Source organism: Mastomys coucha, unplaced genomic scaffold (genome assembly GCF_008632895.1).
Source record: "Mastomys coucha isolate ucsf_1 unplaced genomic scaffold, UCSF_Mcou_1 pScaffold7, whole genome shotgun sequence".
In the NCBI taxonomy this organism is placed as follows: domain Eukaryota; kingdom Metazoa; phylum Chordata; class Mammalia; order Rodentia; family Muridae; genus Mastomys; species Mastomys coucha.
The window spans coordinates 102,010,890-102,022,886 of record NW_022196913.1 but is presented as its reverse complement, the minus strand read 5'-3'; the positions used below and the strand labels follow the sequence as shown (position 1 = coordinate 102,022,886).

The 11,997-nt window shown below is 50.0% G+C and overlaps 1 protein-coding gene across 7 annotated transcripts; it reads right to left on the bottom strand.

The window, feature by feature from the left end:
• On the bottom strand, positions 1-10,689 carry LOC116082137 (gasdermin-A2-like). 7 transcript variants are annotated; one of them, XM_031358946.1, is made up of 11 exons: positions 10,640-10,689; positions 9,888-10,070; positions 9,147-9,438; positions 7,973-8,159; positions 7,173-7,347; positions 4,409-4,514; positions 3,279-3,326; positions 2,672-2,856; positions 2,207-2,348; positions 1,719-1,792; positions 1-1,062 (listed from the first exon to the last, which is right to left on the bottom strand). In XM_031358946.1, the coding sequence occupies exons 3-11, from the start codon at positions 9,364-9,366 to the stop codon at positions 808-810; spliced, it is 1,392 nt and encodes a 463-aa protein (XP_031214806.1). In that variant the 5' UTR covers positions 9,367-9,438; positions 9,888-10,070; positions 10,640-10,689; the 3' UTR covers positions 1-807. The 7 variants fall into 7 exon arrangements, with proteins under 7 accessions (XP_031214806.1, XP_031214803.1, XP_031214805.1 ...); XM_031358943.1 differs by having other exon boundaries at positions 9,147-9,370; XM_031358945.1 differs by having other exon boundaries at positions 9,147-10,070.
• Positions 10,690-11,997: the final 1,308 nt, after the last annotated feature.

Here is an 11,997-nt window from a genome sequence, read left to right as displayed (position 1 = left end):
AATTCTAGTTCCCTTTCTATTCTGATCTGTGACTTCCCAGAGTTCCATCTTCCATCTCTGTAAAAGTCCCACACATGCACAGTGAGGGGCACCCTTGTTGGAGAATGTAGGTTTTACCAGAAACAATCTGTCACAGAAGAAACTTGTAGGGAGAAGCTGAGACTGACTCAGGTACTGCATAATTAACTAGGAAGAGCCTGGTCTGTCAGAGAAGGGTCCAACTTCCTATTTCTTCTTGGCTTCTCTCCTGACTCTATCCCATGCACTGACATTGTATAGTCATTTGGGTGCAATTGGCTGGAACCTGAGCAGTTTGTCCTATTTGTCATGTTTCAGGTGGGACAAAGGAGGTCAATGCAGGAAATGCAAGGCAGGACAGCTTGTCTAAAGTCCTGTTACCCTGAAGAGCTACTTCCCCGTGTGGCTTCACTCTCCTTGCACCATACAATAACGTCACTCTTGTAAGCATGTCACATATAATTTAGAAAGTTCTTGTGCCCAGGGAATTTACAATGGCTGGTTTTACCTGAGTACAGAGAGGACTATGCTGCCTAAGATACATAGCCAAACTGTTCTGCAGCCAGCTTGCACTGCTCAGAAAGAATACTGTTTCAATGCTTGTTCTGAATAGGTGTTTCTGATGTTTGGAACCAGTCTTAAGTGTGGTGTGGGGCCTCTCCTGGTGGAACTCTGTCATCAGCTGTGACCACTAATGAGGGTCAGTGACATCTTAGGCTGCCAGGCATCAGAGATCTAGATTAGATGAGATCTTAGAGACAGATCAGTGTTTCCTCTTCAGGCACTGTCCTAGAAAGCCCGGGGGTTTGGGTCAGCTAGTAGCTGCAGCCCTGTGAGGCACCCATAGAGTGCAGACAGCTGAGGCACTGCTGTAGGGTCCCAGGTGAGCTGGCAGCCAGACTCCTCCAGCTCTAGCCCACAGCCCTGCACCAGGCTTAGGATGATGACCACAGTCTCACTCTTCAGAGCACAGAGTACTCCTTTTGGGAGGGGAGAGGTTGCTTCCTCCATCTGATTCCAGTTGTGCTCCAAGATGCTTGCCACCTGCAAGAAACAACTCAGAGGGACGGCAGGGACCACCTAGGCCTTGGGTGGTGGCATCTACCTTCAAGCAGCAGCCAGGGGTCTCTGCCTCGTGTCCACAGCTAGCTGTGGTTTTGGGGTTTATGCTTATGCATCCTTGCCCTTGATCCTGGGGGTTGTACAACCCCATTTCTACTCCTGTGGACATTGCCCTTGACAGCTGCTGGCTGCAATGAAGCATCCCTAGCACTCCCCAGGGCCTTCCAGCCTTTACTGTTCTGTCAGGCTGCCCACCACTCTAGCTGTCAACTTCCAAGAGTTAGCTCCACCAGAAATATATGAGTTCATTCCAATACTGTCCAGCCATGGAGAAGTCAGTTGGATGGGACATCCTCTTACCCTTCATAGTCTCAGGCTTGTCAGAAAACATGAGTGAAATGGATGTGTAAAGTATTTCAGGATGCAGGACAAAGCAGTCCCGGCAAAAGGCTGCTCAGAGCTGCAGGCTGCAAGGCCAGACCCAGAGCCTGCTCCCTCTGAGTCGGGGCTGCACAAATGAGCTGTGGACAGGCTCTCGGGGAATGGCGATCAGATCTTTCTACAAAGCTGCTCTACCTGTTCCACATCTCTCCCTGCACCTCCCTGCACTCCAGCACTCCCTCCTTTGTGGCTCTCACCAGCTCCAGTTCCTCAGATAGGATTTGTCTCTCTATGGACTGGGCCAACAGGCAACGCTGGGGCTCACTCAGTGCTGTGAGACATAAGAAAGGGAGGTTACCAAGTAGAGGAGGTCCCAGGTACTCTGTTGTGTCCTTTGTGGACTCTGATGGAGGGCTGCACCTCAGGAGTCCTTTGTTAAGGAGCAACTCTGCTAGTTCTGGTATCTCTGGAGCTAAAGATTCCCTAAAGATTCTAAAAGGTAGAAACTACATCGTCCTGGAACAGACTACCTAGAGCAGGCAACGAATGTCAGACACAAAGGGCTTTCACATGTACAAGGTCTTCCACTGATAGGAACCAGGGTCTGGGAAGATTGGATCAAGGCCGTTCATACTGTTAGTGCAAATCCAGGGCATCACACCCTAGCAGCCCAAGCTTCAGCATGGGGTCCTCCCTCTTGTTCACCCTTCAGGATCTGCTTTTAGTTAGGGACCCTCACTCTTACCTGCTAGGGCTCCAAGAATGAAGAGGACAGCCCTGCTTCTCAAGCATGACAAGTCGTCTATAGAGTCTTTGAGGATCCTTAAGACACAGCCTCCAGGGCCCTCCAGCTGTACCAGCAGTCCTGTGTCTAGAGCCTGTTCCAGCTGCAGGAAAAGGGTATTAGAAAGAAGCCCCTGTTTGCACATTCAATGCCCCTGTCCATTCAAGGAGTTGCTCCTGCCTCTGGGAACCCAGGAGTATGCAGAGCCTGGGTTTGGGCTTGAGCTTAGCTGTACCAGCGTCTTCTTATCTGGGTGGGCTAATGGGAGTCTGGACTTCAGGGTCTGATACAGTCCATACAGAGCCCTGCCTTACATTCTTAGAAGAGTGTGTGAACACCTCAGTGAAGCTGTTCCTGCCCACTTTGCCCTCACCCTGGCTACCTAGATCTAGGGTCTTTCCCAAGTCTAGTAAGCAGGTTCATCACCGTGTCCTCCAGCTCCTGGAGTGCCTGGTAGTCTTGTAGTAGCTCCTGGAGGGCACCCAGCAATGTGTCCCGTTGCTCTGAGGACAGTGTGACCAGGTCCTGCAACTGGCTAACTGCCTGGTCCCGAAAGTCGTGGAAGCTAGACTCCTCTCCTGATTCCTGACTGAAGTAACCTTCAGTTATACCTGTCAAGACCAGATGGGCAGCTACTTAATTTTGTGACAGTCACAGATCTCAGCCAGCCTTTCTACCTGTCACTTTACTGCCTTCCTATTTTCCCTTCCCCCTTTCAGTGTGCTCCCACAGAAAGAGCAAAGCCTGTCCTAGCTTTCTCTTTCAGGGCTGTTACACTCCTGTTTCTGGAACCCCTGGTTCTGAGGCTCCAGCTCTCATCCTCTAAGCTGGAGAGACAAGCATCATTCCTGTATTCAGGAGAGGGAACCAGGGCTTAGAACAGTTATGAGTCTCCAATGGGCCATTTCTCTTGGTAGTTCTGGCTCACTTTACCTTTTCAGGAGAGGCCTCCACAATGGCCTAGGAACACCACAAAGCATTTGGAGGCCACAGAACCATGCCAGGGCAATTACCAACCTTGGTAGTCACTCACCTACCCCAGCGTTCCTGCAGAGCTTTCTTTCAGGGAAGTAAAGGACAGCTGCATGTGGCCGAGCAGGGACAATACAAACAAACCCAAAGAAGAAGCAGGACATCTGGTCAGAGAGCCTTCATCTGCCCTGCTGGGTAGCAGGGTTGGGACTCTGCAGGGTCACTCTACAGGACACCCTAAAGCAGTCCAAGCCCTGCTACAGAAAGTGCTACAGGGTGACGATGGTTGGCTCCAGAACTCATGCTTTTCCCTCCCATGGGGACAAAGAAGTGTTGTGTCTGCAATTCTAGGGGAACTCGAGGAGAGCTCAAGAACTACAGGGCCTGATGCAATCATGCATGAGTCAGACCTCGGATCACAAACCTTCCCAACTTACAGGACAGGAGCTCAAACCCAAGCCTAAAAGGCTTGGCACTTCTATATAGCATAGTTTGAGATTCTTTGGATTTTAGGGCAATGGGGGAGGTGACAAGGCAAGTCATTTTTCAAACACAATACCTATTTGTTTGGGTGACAGGGCAGAATTGTATGGCTGGGAGGGGAACTCTTCTGATCTAAGGCGTATCTTTATGGTGCTTATCAGGAACTAGTATGTGTTTTATGGCTGGCTATAGCTGTCTGTGACCTCTGATTACCTCCCTTTCATGATCCAAATTGGGACCCAAATCTTCCCAAGGATGTTTGGCTTTTGGGTTTCTCTTCCAAGGAAGGGAGGTGGCCATTTGTTTACTCAAGCTTGCTCCATTTGTCCCTTTCTCCCACTCCAAGGCCACACAAAAAGATCCAGTGGCCAGAGTGAGTGCTGGGAGCTGGTGCCATCCAGGCAGTTTCCAGATGGGACAGCAAGGTCCACTGTGTCTCTCTGCTCATTTTCTGACTACAAATACGCAGAGAGACTTTGTTCCAATGGGATAACAAGGGCCTCTCTGCAGGGCAGGCAGGGATAAGCTGTGTTCAACATGACCACAGCAGCATTCTATAAAAGGCAAGTCTTTAGGTGGCCTGATCAGCATACTGCTCAGCCAGTGGTGCAGGGGAGGTAGGATCTTCTCTCTGCTCCTCACTGCTTGCTGATATCTGTCTGCTGGTAGGGGGTGGGCAGGGTAGGGAGCAGGGATAAATAGGCTTACCCCAGCCATCTTCTTCCACCTCCAGCTGCAGAACCCTGTAGGCCAGTACGCTGCCCTGTGGGATGCTCACCATTTTCTCTGTGTCCACATGGCTCTGTCCCTGGACCTGTGAGGGAGGCAAGGAGAAAAGGACAGCAAGCCATCCATCCTCTAAAAGCTTCAGGAAATGAATTTTGGAGGCAGATAGGAAAACTACCAGGTTCTTGATGACAAGATTCCTGGAGGGCTGGCTTCAAAAGTAAGTGAAGGTGAAGCCAGACAGAACACAAAGTACACTTGCATAAAAGGTGTTTCTAGCCAGGCAGAGCTGGTGCACGCCTTTAATCCCAGCACTTGGAAGGCAGAGGCAGGCGGATTTCTGAGTTTGAGACCAGCCTGGTCTACAGAGTGAATTCCAGGATAGCCAGGGCAGAGAAACCCTGTCTCAACAAACAAACAAACAAAGAAACAAACAAACAAAAAGGTGTTTCTAGAAAACAATCTAAGGCACTCAAGAGTTCAAACAATGGACCTTGCTTGGTCAAGTTCTAAGAAATCACACACCAGAGACACTAGTGTGCTCTGCCCTATTAAATATGTTACACTCATTTTGGGACACTAACTTGGAAAATGCTGAGGTGCGGCCACTGGGATATGGCTGGTCTATCTATACTCCACACGGCCACAAAGCCCCTTACTCCCATTTTTCACATGGCAACCAAGAAGTAAAGGAGTGGGAGGAAGTTGGCCCTGGCAGCTAGGCTTTTATGATGTTTGTCCATTGTCACAACCTTCTGCCAACTCCCTCAGGAAAGAGCTACTCACAGCCCAGTAATAAAACTACATTTTCATTCATCAGCAAACAAGGTTATCGTGCACCAAGATATGGCCCAAAGCCAAGTTCTGGCTGACAGGACACACAAAGAGTTGCATGTATAAGTTTGGGGAGTGCTGCTCCCTCTTCCCTGTTCTGTTGTTTGGGATGTATATGATAACTAGATACCATAACCATGTTGACACATGAGGTGAAAGCCATACATTGGATGCCAGAATGGAAAAACAGAAAGACCAGATCACTGAAAACTGTGTGGTCTACCACTAGGGCTTTTTGGCTCCCGTCTGGACTTCTGTGTAAAATGCTTCTCTTCTTTTCTGCCAATATTGGTTTTTTTTTTTTTTAAATTTCCCCTCACTTGCCAGCAAAGAATTGGGGGTCTTGGTATTCCTGGGATTCTGGGTTGTGGCACGAAGTGCTGTGGCCTGGGAAAACCCTAGTTTTAGCAATCTAGAACCCAGTCTTATGACACTTAGTATCTCCATGGATTAAGATATTGTAAGAAGGAACCAAACTGAAGCCATTTTGAATAAAACTTCCATTTTGAATAGGAGTCAAATAAAGTTTAAGTTCCCAAGACCTTCCTGGGTAACTGACATCTGCTTGGCAGATGTGCACCTGGGTAACCAGCATGCTGGTGGACAAGTTGAGGCAAGAAAGGCAGGCAAGTTACCACGCCACAGTTGAATAAACCAACCAATGATAACAGGATAAATGGACCACAAATAAATGTTGCCCCTAGCCCCGATCCTCATTGTTGGAAAATGTAACTGTAACTTGGCACAGGTATTTGTGATTTTCAAGCCTAAATGCTCTATAACATTCTCTGATTGCAGTTCAGCTCATGAGTCTGTTCTTCGTCCCTCATCCATCAGTAGTGGCTTTATTACAATAAACCTTTCTTTTCTGCACTGACCTGGTGTTTGAGTTGTGAGGATCTAAGTTGGACCCCATAGCAATATCAGCAATAAATGTTTAATTGCTAGATGCAGTCTTTGTCCCAGCTGCCTGCCCCATTGCCTGAGCTGGGTCAGAAGACTGATTTAGGAACACGTGATTAGAGGGCCTGTGATCGAAACAGGCACTTAGAATGCATGTGATTAGAATTAGCATTTGCAGGCTATGCTGCTGTTCTATGGCTTGGCCAAATAAGCATTGAACACACATATCAGACTTGAACTTGAACCCCATCTCTTACTGGCAGTGTGGTTCTCAGCAGGAGCTGCTTTGTGTTCTGGTTTTCTCGGGATTAGAAGACAGACTTGACAGACACACCTCCTGGAATCATCGGGATGAATGGATGAGGTCTGCTGAGTGCTTGCAGGCAGTCCTCCATCCTGGGAAGGAGGCTTTCCCTGAAAGTGGTACCTACCTGTAGCACCTGCATTCGTGGGCCTGCTAAGGGGATCAGCCACCTGGGCCTGCAGCTCATAGGTGGGAGACAATGAGTCCCAGAACCTAGACTGTTCATGTGACGTCAGCCTTCCCAGGTGAGAGGCTGAAGTAAATGACCTAAGAATGGATGTTTGTAACCACGTGTGCAAAGCCTCCTACTGTGAAGGACACATGCAGGATTCATCCGGAAAAACTCAAACAAAACCAGTGATTATGTACTATTTCAGACCCATGATAATGGAGTAGGGGCTTATCCTGCGTCACATCTGTAACACCAGGTACCTGGGAGGTAGAGATAGGAGGTCATTTGGGTCCCGATTAGGCAATATACTAAGACCCTGATTCAAAACAGAGGCAAAGAGGGGATAACGGGGTGTGAACATGAGAAACCTCAGTAAAACACGTGCAGGCAGAGCTGAGACCGTGTCATCTTCCAAGGCCTGCATTCCCCTTCAGGGTAGGGAGACTTCTAGATAGAGCATCTTCATGAGGTTGATGACATTCATTACTTCAACCTCACTGCCCACCATGTACCCATTCTGACACACCACATACCTGAACATGGCCCAGTTGTAGGAGGGACAGCTGTCCAGCTCCTAGCATTTGGCCGTGGCTCTGAAGTATGGTATCTTGCAGGGTCTCCACAGCCTCAGTTACCACATATAGGCTCTCCCTCTCCTTCCGGCTCTGTAGTTCCTGGAGGAAGGAGGGCCTAGGGGACCTCAGTTTCCTGGAGGATGCAGAAAGCAAAGAAGATCTGAGCTGGGAGGGGTATCTGTGGAGCTGGGGAGTCCTTCCTGGCTTGCTGCTCTTTGCACTGATCTCAGGAGCTAGGGAGAAACAATGTGCTGGCCTGGGGCGAGGGTGGTGGTGGTGGTGGTGGTAGCGGTGAGAGGTCTGTTTTATAAAGTGAGTGGTGGTCACCTGAAAAGGTGGAAACTGGGAAAGCCAGGAACAGTCCTCTTCAAGGTTTCAGATATCCAAACATGGCCCAAATGAGATTAAACACCTGGGAGATATTATTAAAATGGATGAAAAGGACCCAGATTGCTAACCTGGGAAACCTGGCAGCAACCGAGTAGTCACCAGCTTCAGGCAGGTGTCTCCAGTTTGCTGCAGTTTCCACCACTCTCTGTTGCCACACACTTCTATAGCTTAGTTTCCTAGCCCTGGATGCTTCTGGCCTAAAGTCTCCGAGTCTACATGTGGGCCCACGGGTCTACTCACTCCCATGGGTCTACTGTCTCCTGTGCCTTGTCGGGCGGTGGGCTGGCGGCATCCTTGGCTTTGCCCTAACACCCCGAGTAACTGTGCCCATGGTCTCCATCTGGGAGTCCAGCTGCCCTGGCTCTCACCTCTTCTCAAGCAGCATCTCCCAGGTACAAGGGGAGACCCAGAGAGCCTGCACAGCCAAGGCAGAGAGGCAGGTAGTCTTGCCGCTTCCGGTCACCTGGCCCTGCAGCCCAGCGCTCAGACTCACAGCCCCTGTCAATCCTCCTGCCTCCTTCTCCCAGGTGTAGATGGGCCTGCTGTGGTTCACTTCTGCAGAGAGAGAGAGAGAGAGAGAGAGAGAGAGAGAGAGAGAGAGGGAGGGAGGGAGGGAGGGAGGGAGAGAGAAGCACAAGCTACAAGTGCCTGGCAAGGTAAGGAGACAGGTTGCAGGGTGGCTCATGGTGCAATTTTGGCCTCAGTCAGGTCTCAAAATGGCTGCCACCGCCTATACATGGTGTGTGCCATGCGGAAGCCACTGAGCTCTCAAAGCCTCAATATCCTCATCTACATGCAGGGAAGAAAGCATCAGGGCTTCCTCTGAGGGGGGATTTGAGGATGAAAGGCGGATTTGGCAATGTGTGTGTGTGTGTGTATGTGTTTGTGTGTATGTATGTTTGTGGCATGAAAGTAGAAAGAGGAAGAAATCTAAAGGGGGGAGGGGAGAGCAGGAGTAAGGGCATCTTTGTGATATGAAAGCAGAAGGAGCACTGCCTGGGAGGATGGAGACCAGCAAGAGGAGGGGGAGGGCTGGGGGGGCAAAGGTCAGAAATATGAACACATTAATATATGTGTGTGAAATGGCAGAAAGGGCCACTCCGCGGACCAAAGTTTGATCCTTGGGACACACATGGTGGAAGGAGAGAACCGACTCCTGAAAGTTGCCCTCTGACCTGCACATCAGTGCTGCGGCACACATATGCCCACCATACAACACTCACAGAGAGTAAATAAATATAAAACAAAACAAAGTCTGTTAAAAAGAAAATGCCATAATGAAACCCACTGTTTTGTACTCTTAGAAAATTAATAACAACCAAATAATGATTTGCTTATATTACAAGGAGGAACAGGGGGGCGGGGGAAGAGCCTTTCTCTCGTACATACAGCCATGGGACATGACTATGTGGCATGCTCCTGCTAGCCTCACCCAGGGGTTTCTGGGTACCAGGGCAGCGGCGGCCTGTTCAGTGTCTTTGCACGTTCATCTGCCTCCCTTGGGAGTCCCACTTCACTCTGCAGTAGCCTCTCGGAAGATACCTGGGTCAGGCCAGCCAGGCTCCAGTACATCCAGGAGGGAGAAGTCTGTAGGGATGAGGGGTGTGTCCCAAGGCCAGAGGTACCGCTTGCGCTTCTTCCTCACCAGGCAGAAGGGGCGCAGGCGCTGTGAGCTGTTCAGGCTGTCCACAGGCACCAGCTCACCCTTCCTGCCCAGCTCTCTCACCAGGCTCTTGGTGCTCCTCGAGAATAAGGACGACATGCTCCTTGAGAGGCAAGGAACAGTGTCATTCAGGGCTGGATATAGGAGGTCTCCGTGATAGCTGCAGCTGGGCTGGAAACAGAGACGCGAAGGCTGGGAAATCCAGGCTGACTGCCCGAGTTACACCTGATCCAGAGCTAGGTTCCAAACTCTGGTCTTAGAGTGAAAGCCACAGCTATTCAAAACCACCGTTCGGGTTAACCCGCCATACAACGCTGGACTCTGAGAAGTTCAGGACCACAGACATACTTCTCTGGGTCACGGGGCTGTTCCTTTGGGAACACTACTGAATCCCTCTGTGCCATGTAATGTGGTGGTTTAGTCACGTTTAGAAAATGCCGCCTCAATGCATCTGTGCAAGGACTCGGTTAAGAACTGTGAAGACCTTCAGCCGCTGGCCTGGGTCCAGACACTACAGCTCTGCATTCTGGCCTCTCTTTCTTTCCCAAAGCCATTGGGGACCCAGGTGTGGTCACCCGAGGGAGGAGCTGGGTTGAGAAAGGAGCAGGAATCCTACTTGCCTTCCCTGTGATGGTACAGATGCCTATGTGGAAGGATCTCGGGTGAGACCCCAGATTCCTCTCATCTCCAGCCGCGTTGTATCATGTCTTTCTTGCCGTCGAAGCCAGGACCTCCCTGAAGTGGGCTCTGAGATTCAGCTGTCACAGTTGAGCCAGGGTGTTGGTTTTAGGATGAGTCTTGGGCTGCGGCGGGGGTGGGGGAGGGTAAGAAAACAAACTAGGGCCGGTGGAAGCCGGTCTAGGGGTGACTGGGAGGCTGAGAGAAAAGAGTCTGCCACACAGCCTGGTGTCGGCTCCACCTCTCTCTAGGGTAATTCCTGGGTTCCACAGTCCTTTTGAGGGATTCAGAAAAATGTCTGATTTATTTTTAAACAAGAAGAAGGGAAATAAAACTTTTTAAGTATGTCACAAGACAAAAAGATGGTATATTATATTCTTTAACCCCACAGTATTAAATGATAATTTTCAATATTTCTGTGGTAGCAGGACTTCAATAAAGAGAAAGCACATGGGTCCTCCAGCATCACCCTCCTGGGACCTAGGAGAGAGGAGGAGAGGAATCTGGGCCCTAGTGCAGGACAATGGTGACACTCCTGGGGCAGCAGAAAGATCACATTAAGGGTTGCAGGTCAGCCCAAGTCAGGGAGGCCGCAGAGGGAGGAGGCAGGCTGCACTGGTGTTCAGAGCACCCAGAACAGCAGGGTAAGGAGGGAGGGACCTGAGGCCTTGGGACATGTCCCTTAGCTTCGCACCTCGGGGTAGCGACTGGTGGGTGCCACCCGGCTGACCTACCGGATGCGAAGGCCACTGCGCCTGCGCAAGGCGGCTCTGGACACGTGGGACTCCTTACCGCCCTCATTCTGGACCGCAGGATTCCAGCTCTGCCCCTACTGTATCCACAAAGCCCTTTTCTGGTCCAACTGTAGACCTCAGCTCCTCCTGAGCGAGGTAAAGCTGCTTCAGCTTTCCTTCGTAGCCACACCTCCCTCCCCCAGTTATCTCTTCTCCAGGATGACAACACCTAGCTTCCCAATCTCTGATTTTTCTTCCCTTCTGATACACATGGTGGCTCCTGGGTGCTGCAAAACTCTCCACTTCTTTCTGCTTCCCCCATCCTACTGGGAGTCGGGGGAGGCAGTCACACAGCCATCCTTAGCCATTACACTCCTTATGGGCACTCACCCCATTCCTGCCTCTAGGCTTGCAAGCCATAGGAACTAGCTATTGCTTCTATCCTGAAGTCCGCTTCCCATCACCCCTCCCCCTCCTAGCCCACGTACCCCCCACCCCCAATTCTTGACAGACTAGATCAATCAATGCAAATACCGAACTCTCAGCCTTTCTAAAACGTCAAGTCTGTCTGCACTCACTCCTGATCTTACTGACTTATAATCATTCCTTATAGGACCTTCATACCTGGCTTGTTCCAGGGTTGTGGTTTTTAAAATGCTAATCTACGTTCACAGAATTGCAAACTGCTTCTCCAGTCTGTCAAAGACTACACCCTGTTTTCATTTTCCCTTCTCATTCTAGGAGCCACACCTGAGAAAGAAGGTTTCACCTTGACCCCTTACCTTCCTCCACCCAAATGCAAAGCAGACTTAAAGGGAGCTAAAAAGAGAAGATATTCATTCTTTCAGAAGAAGTGGGGGCGATAAACTGAGCAAACTGGCTTACCAGCTACATCTTCCCTTTACAGGAAAACTCTTACCAAAGGCCCATGCTGTCTGCAGAGATATGAGTGTCACTATCTTGCCTCTCTCGATGGTTAAATGTACTCATGTGATTTCAGTGTGTGGTTATTTTGTATGTATATATGCAGTATAGAATCTTTTTTTCTATCCAAAGAAGCTAGGCCACCAAAGCTCAGGATTCTATAACCACCCCCACCTTCTTAAACCATATGCAACAGGATTAAAATATTGCAGTCTTCCTCATCTTGTAAAACTTCTGAAAGAAAGAAATGAAAAGGAAAGGCCATGACTGCTTCTAGGTATGGGAGAGAAGTTTATTGTAGCTGCCAGGGAGAGCCAAGCCAGAGGCATCAACATCTGGGAGAGTCTAGAGTGGACGCGATCCTGAACCTTGTGAGGAGGGGGCGGGGGGGGGG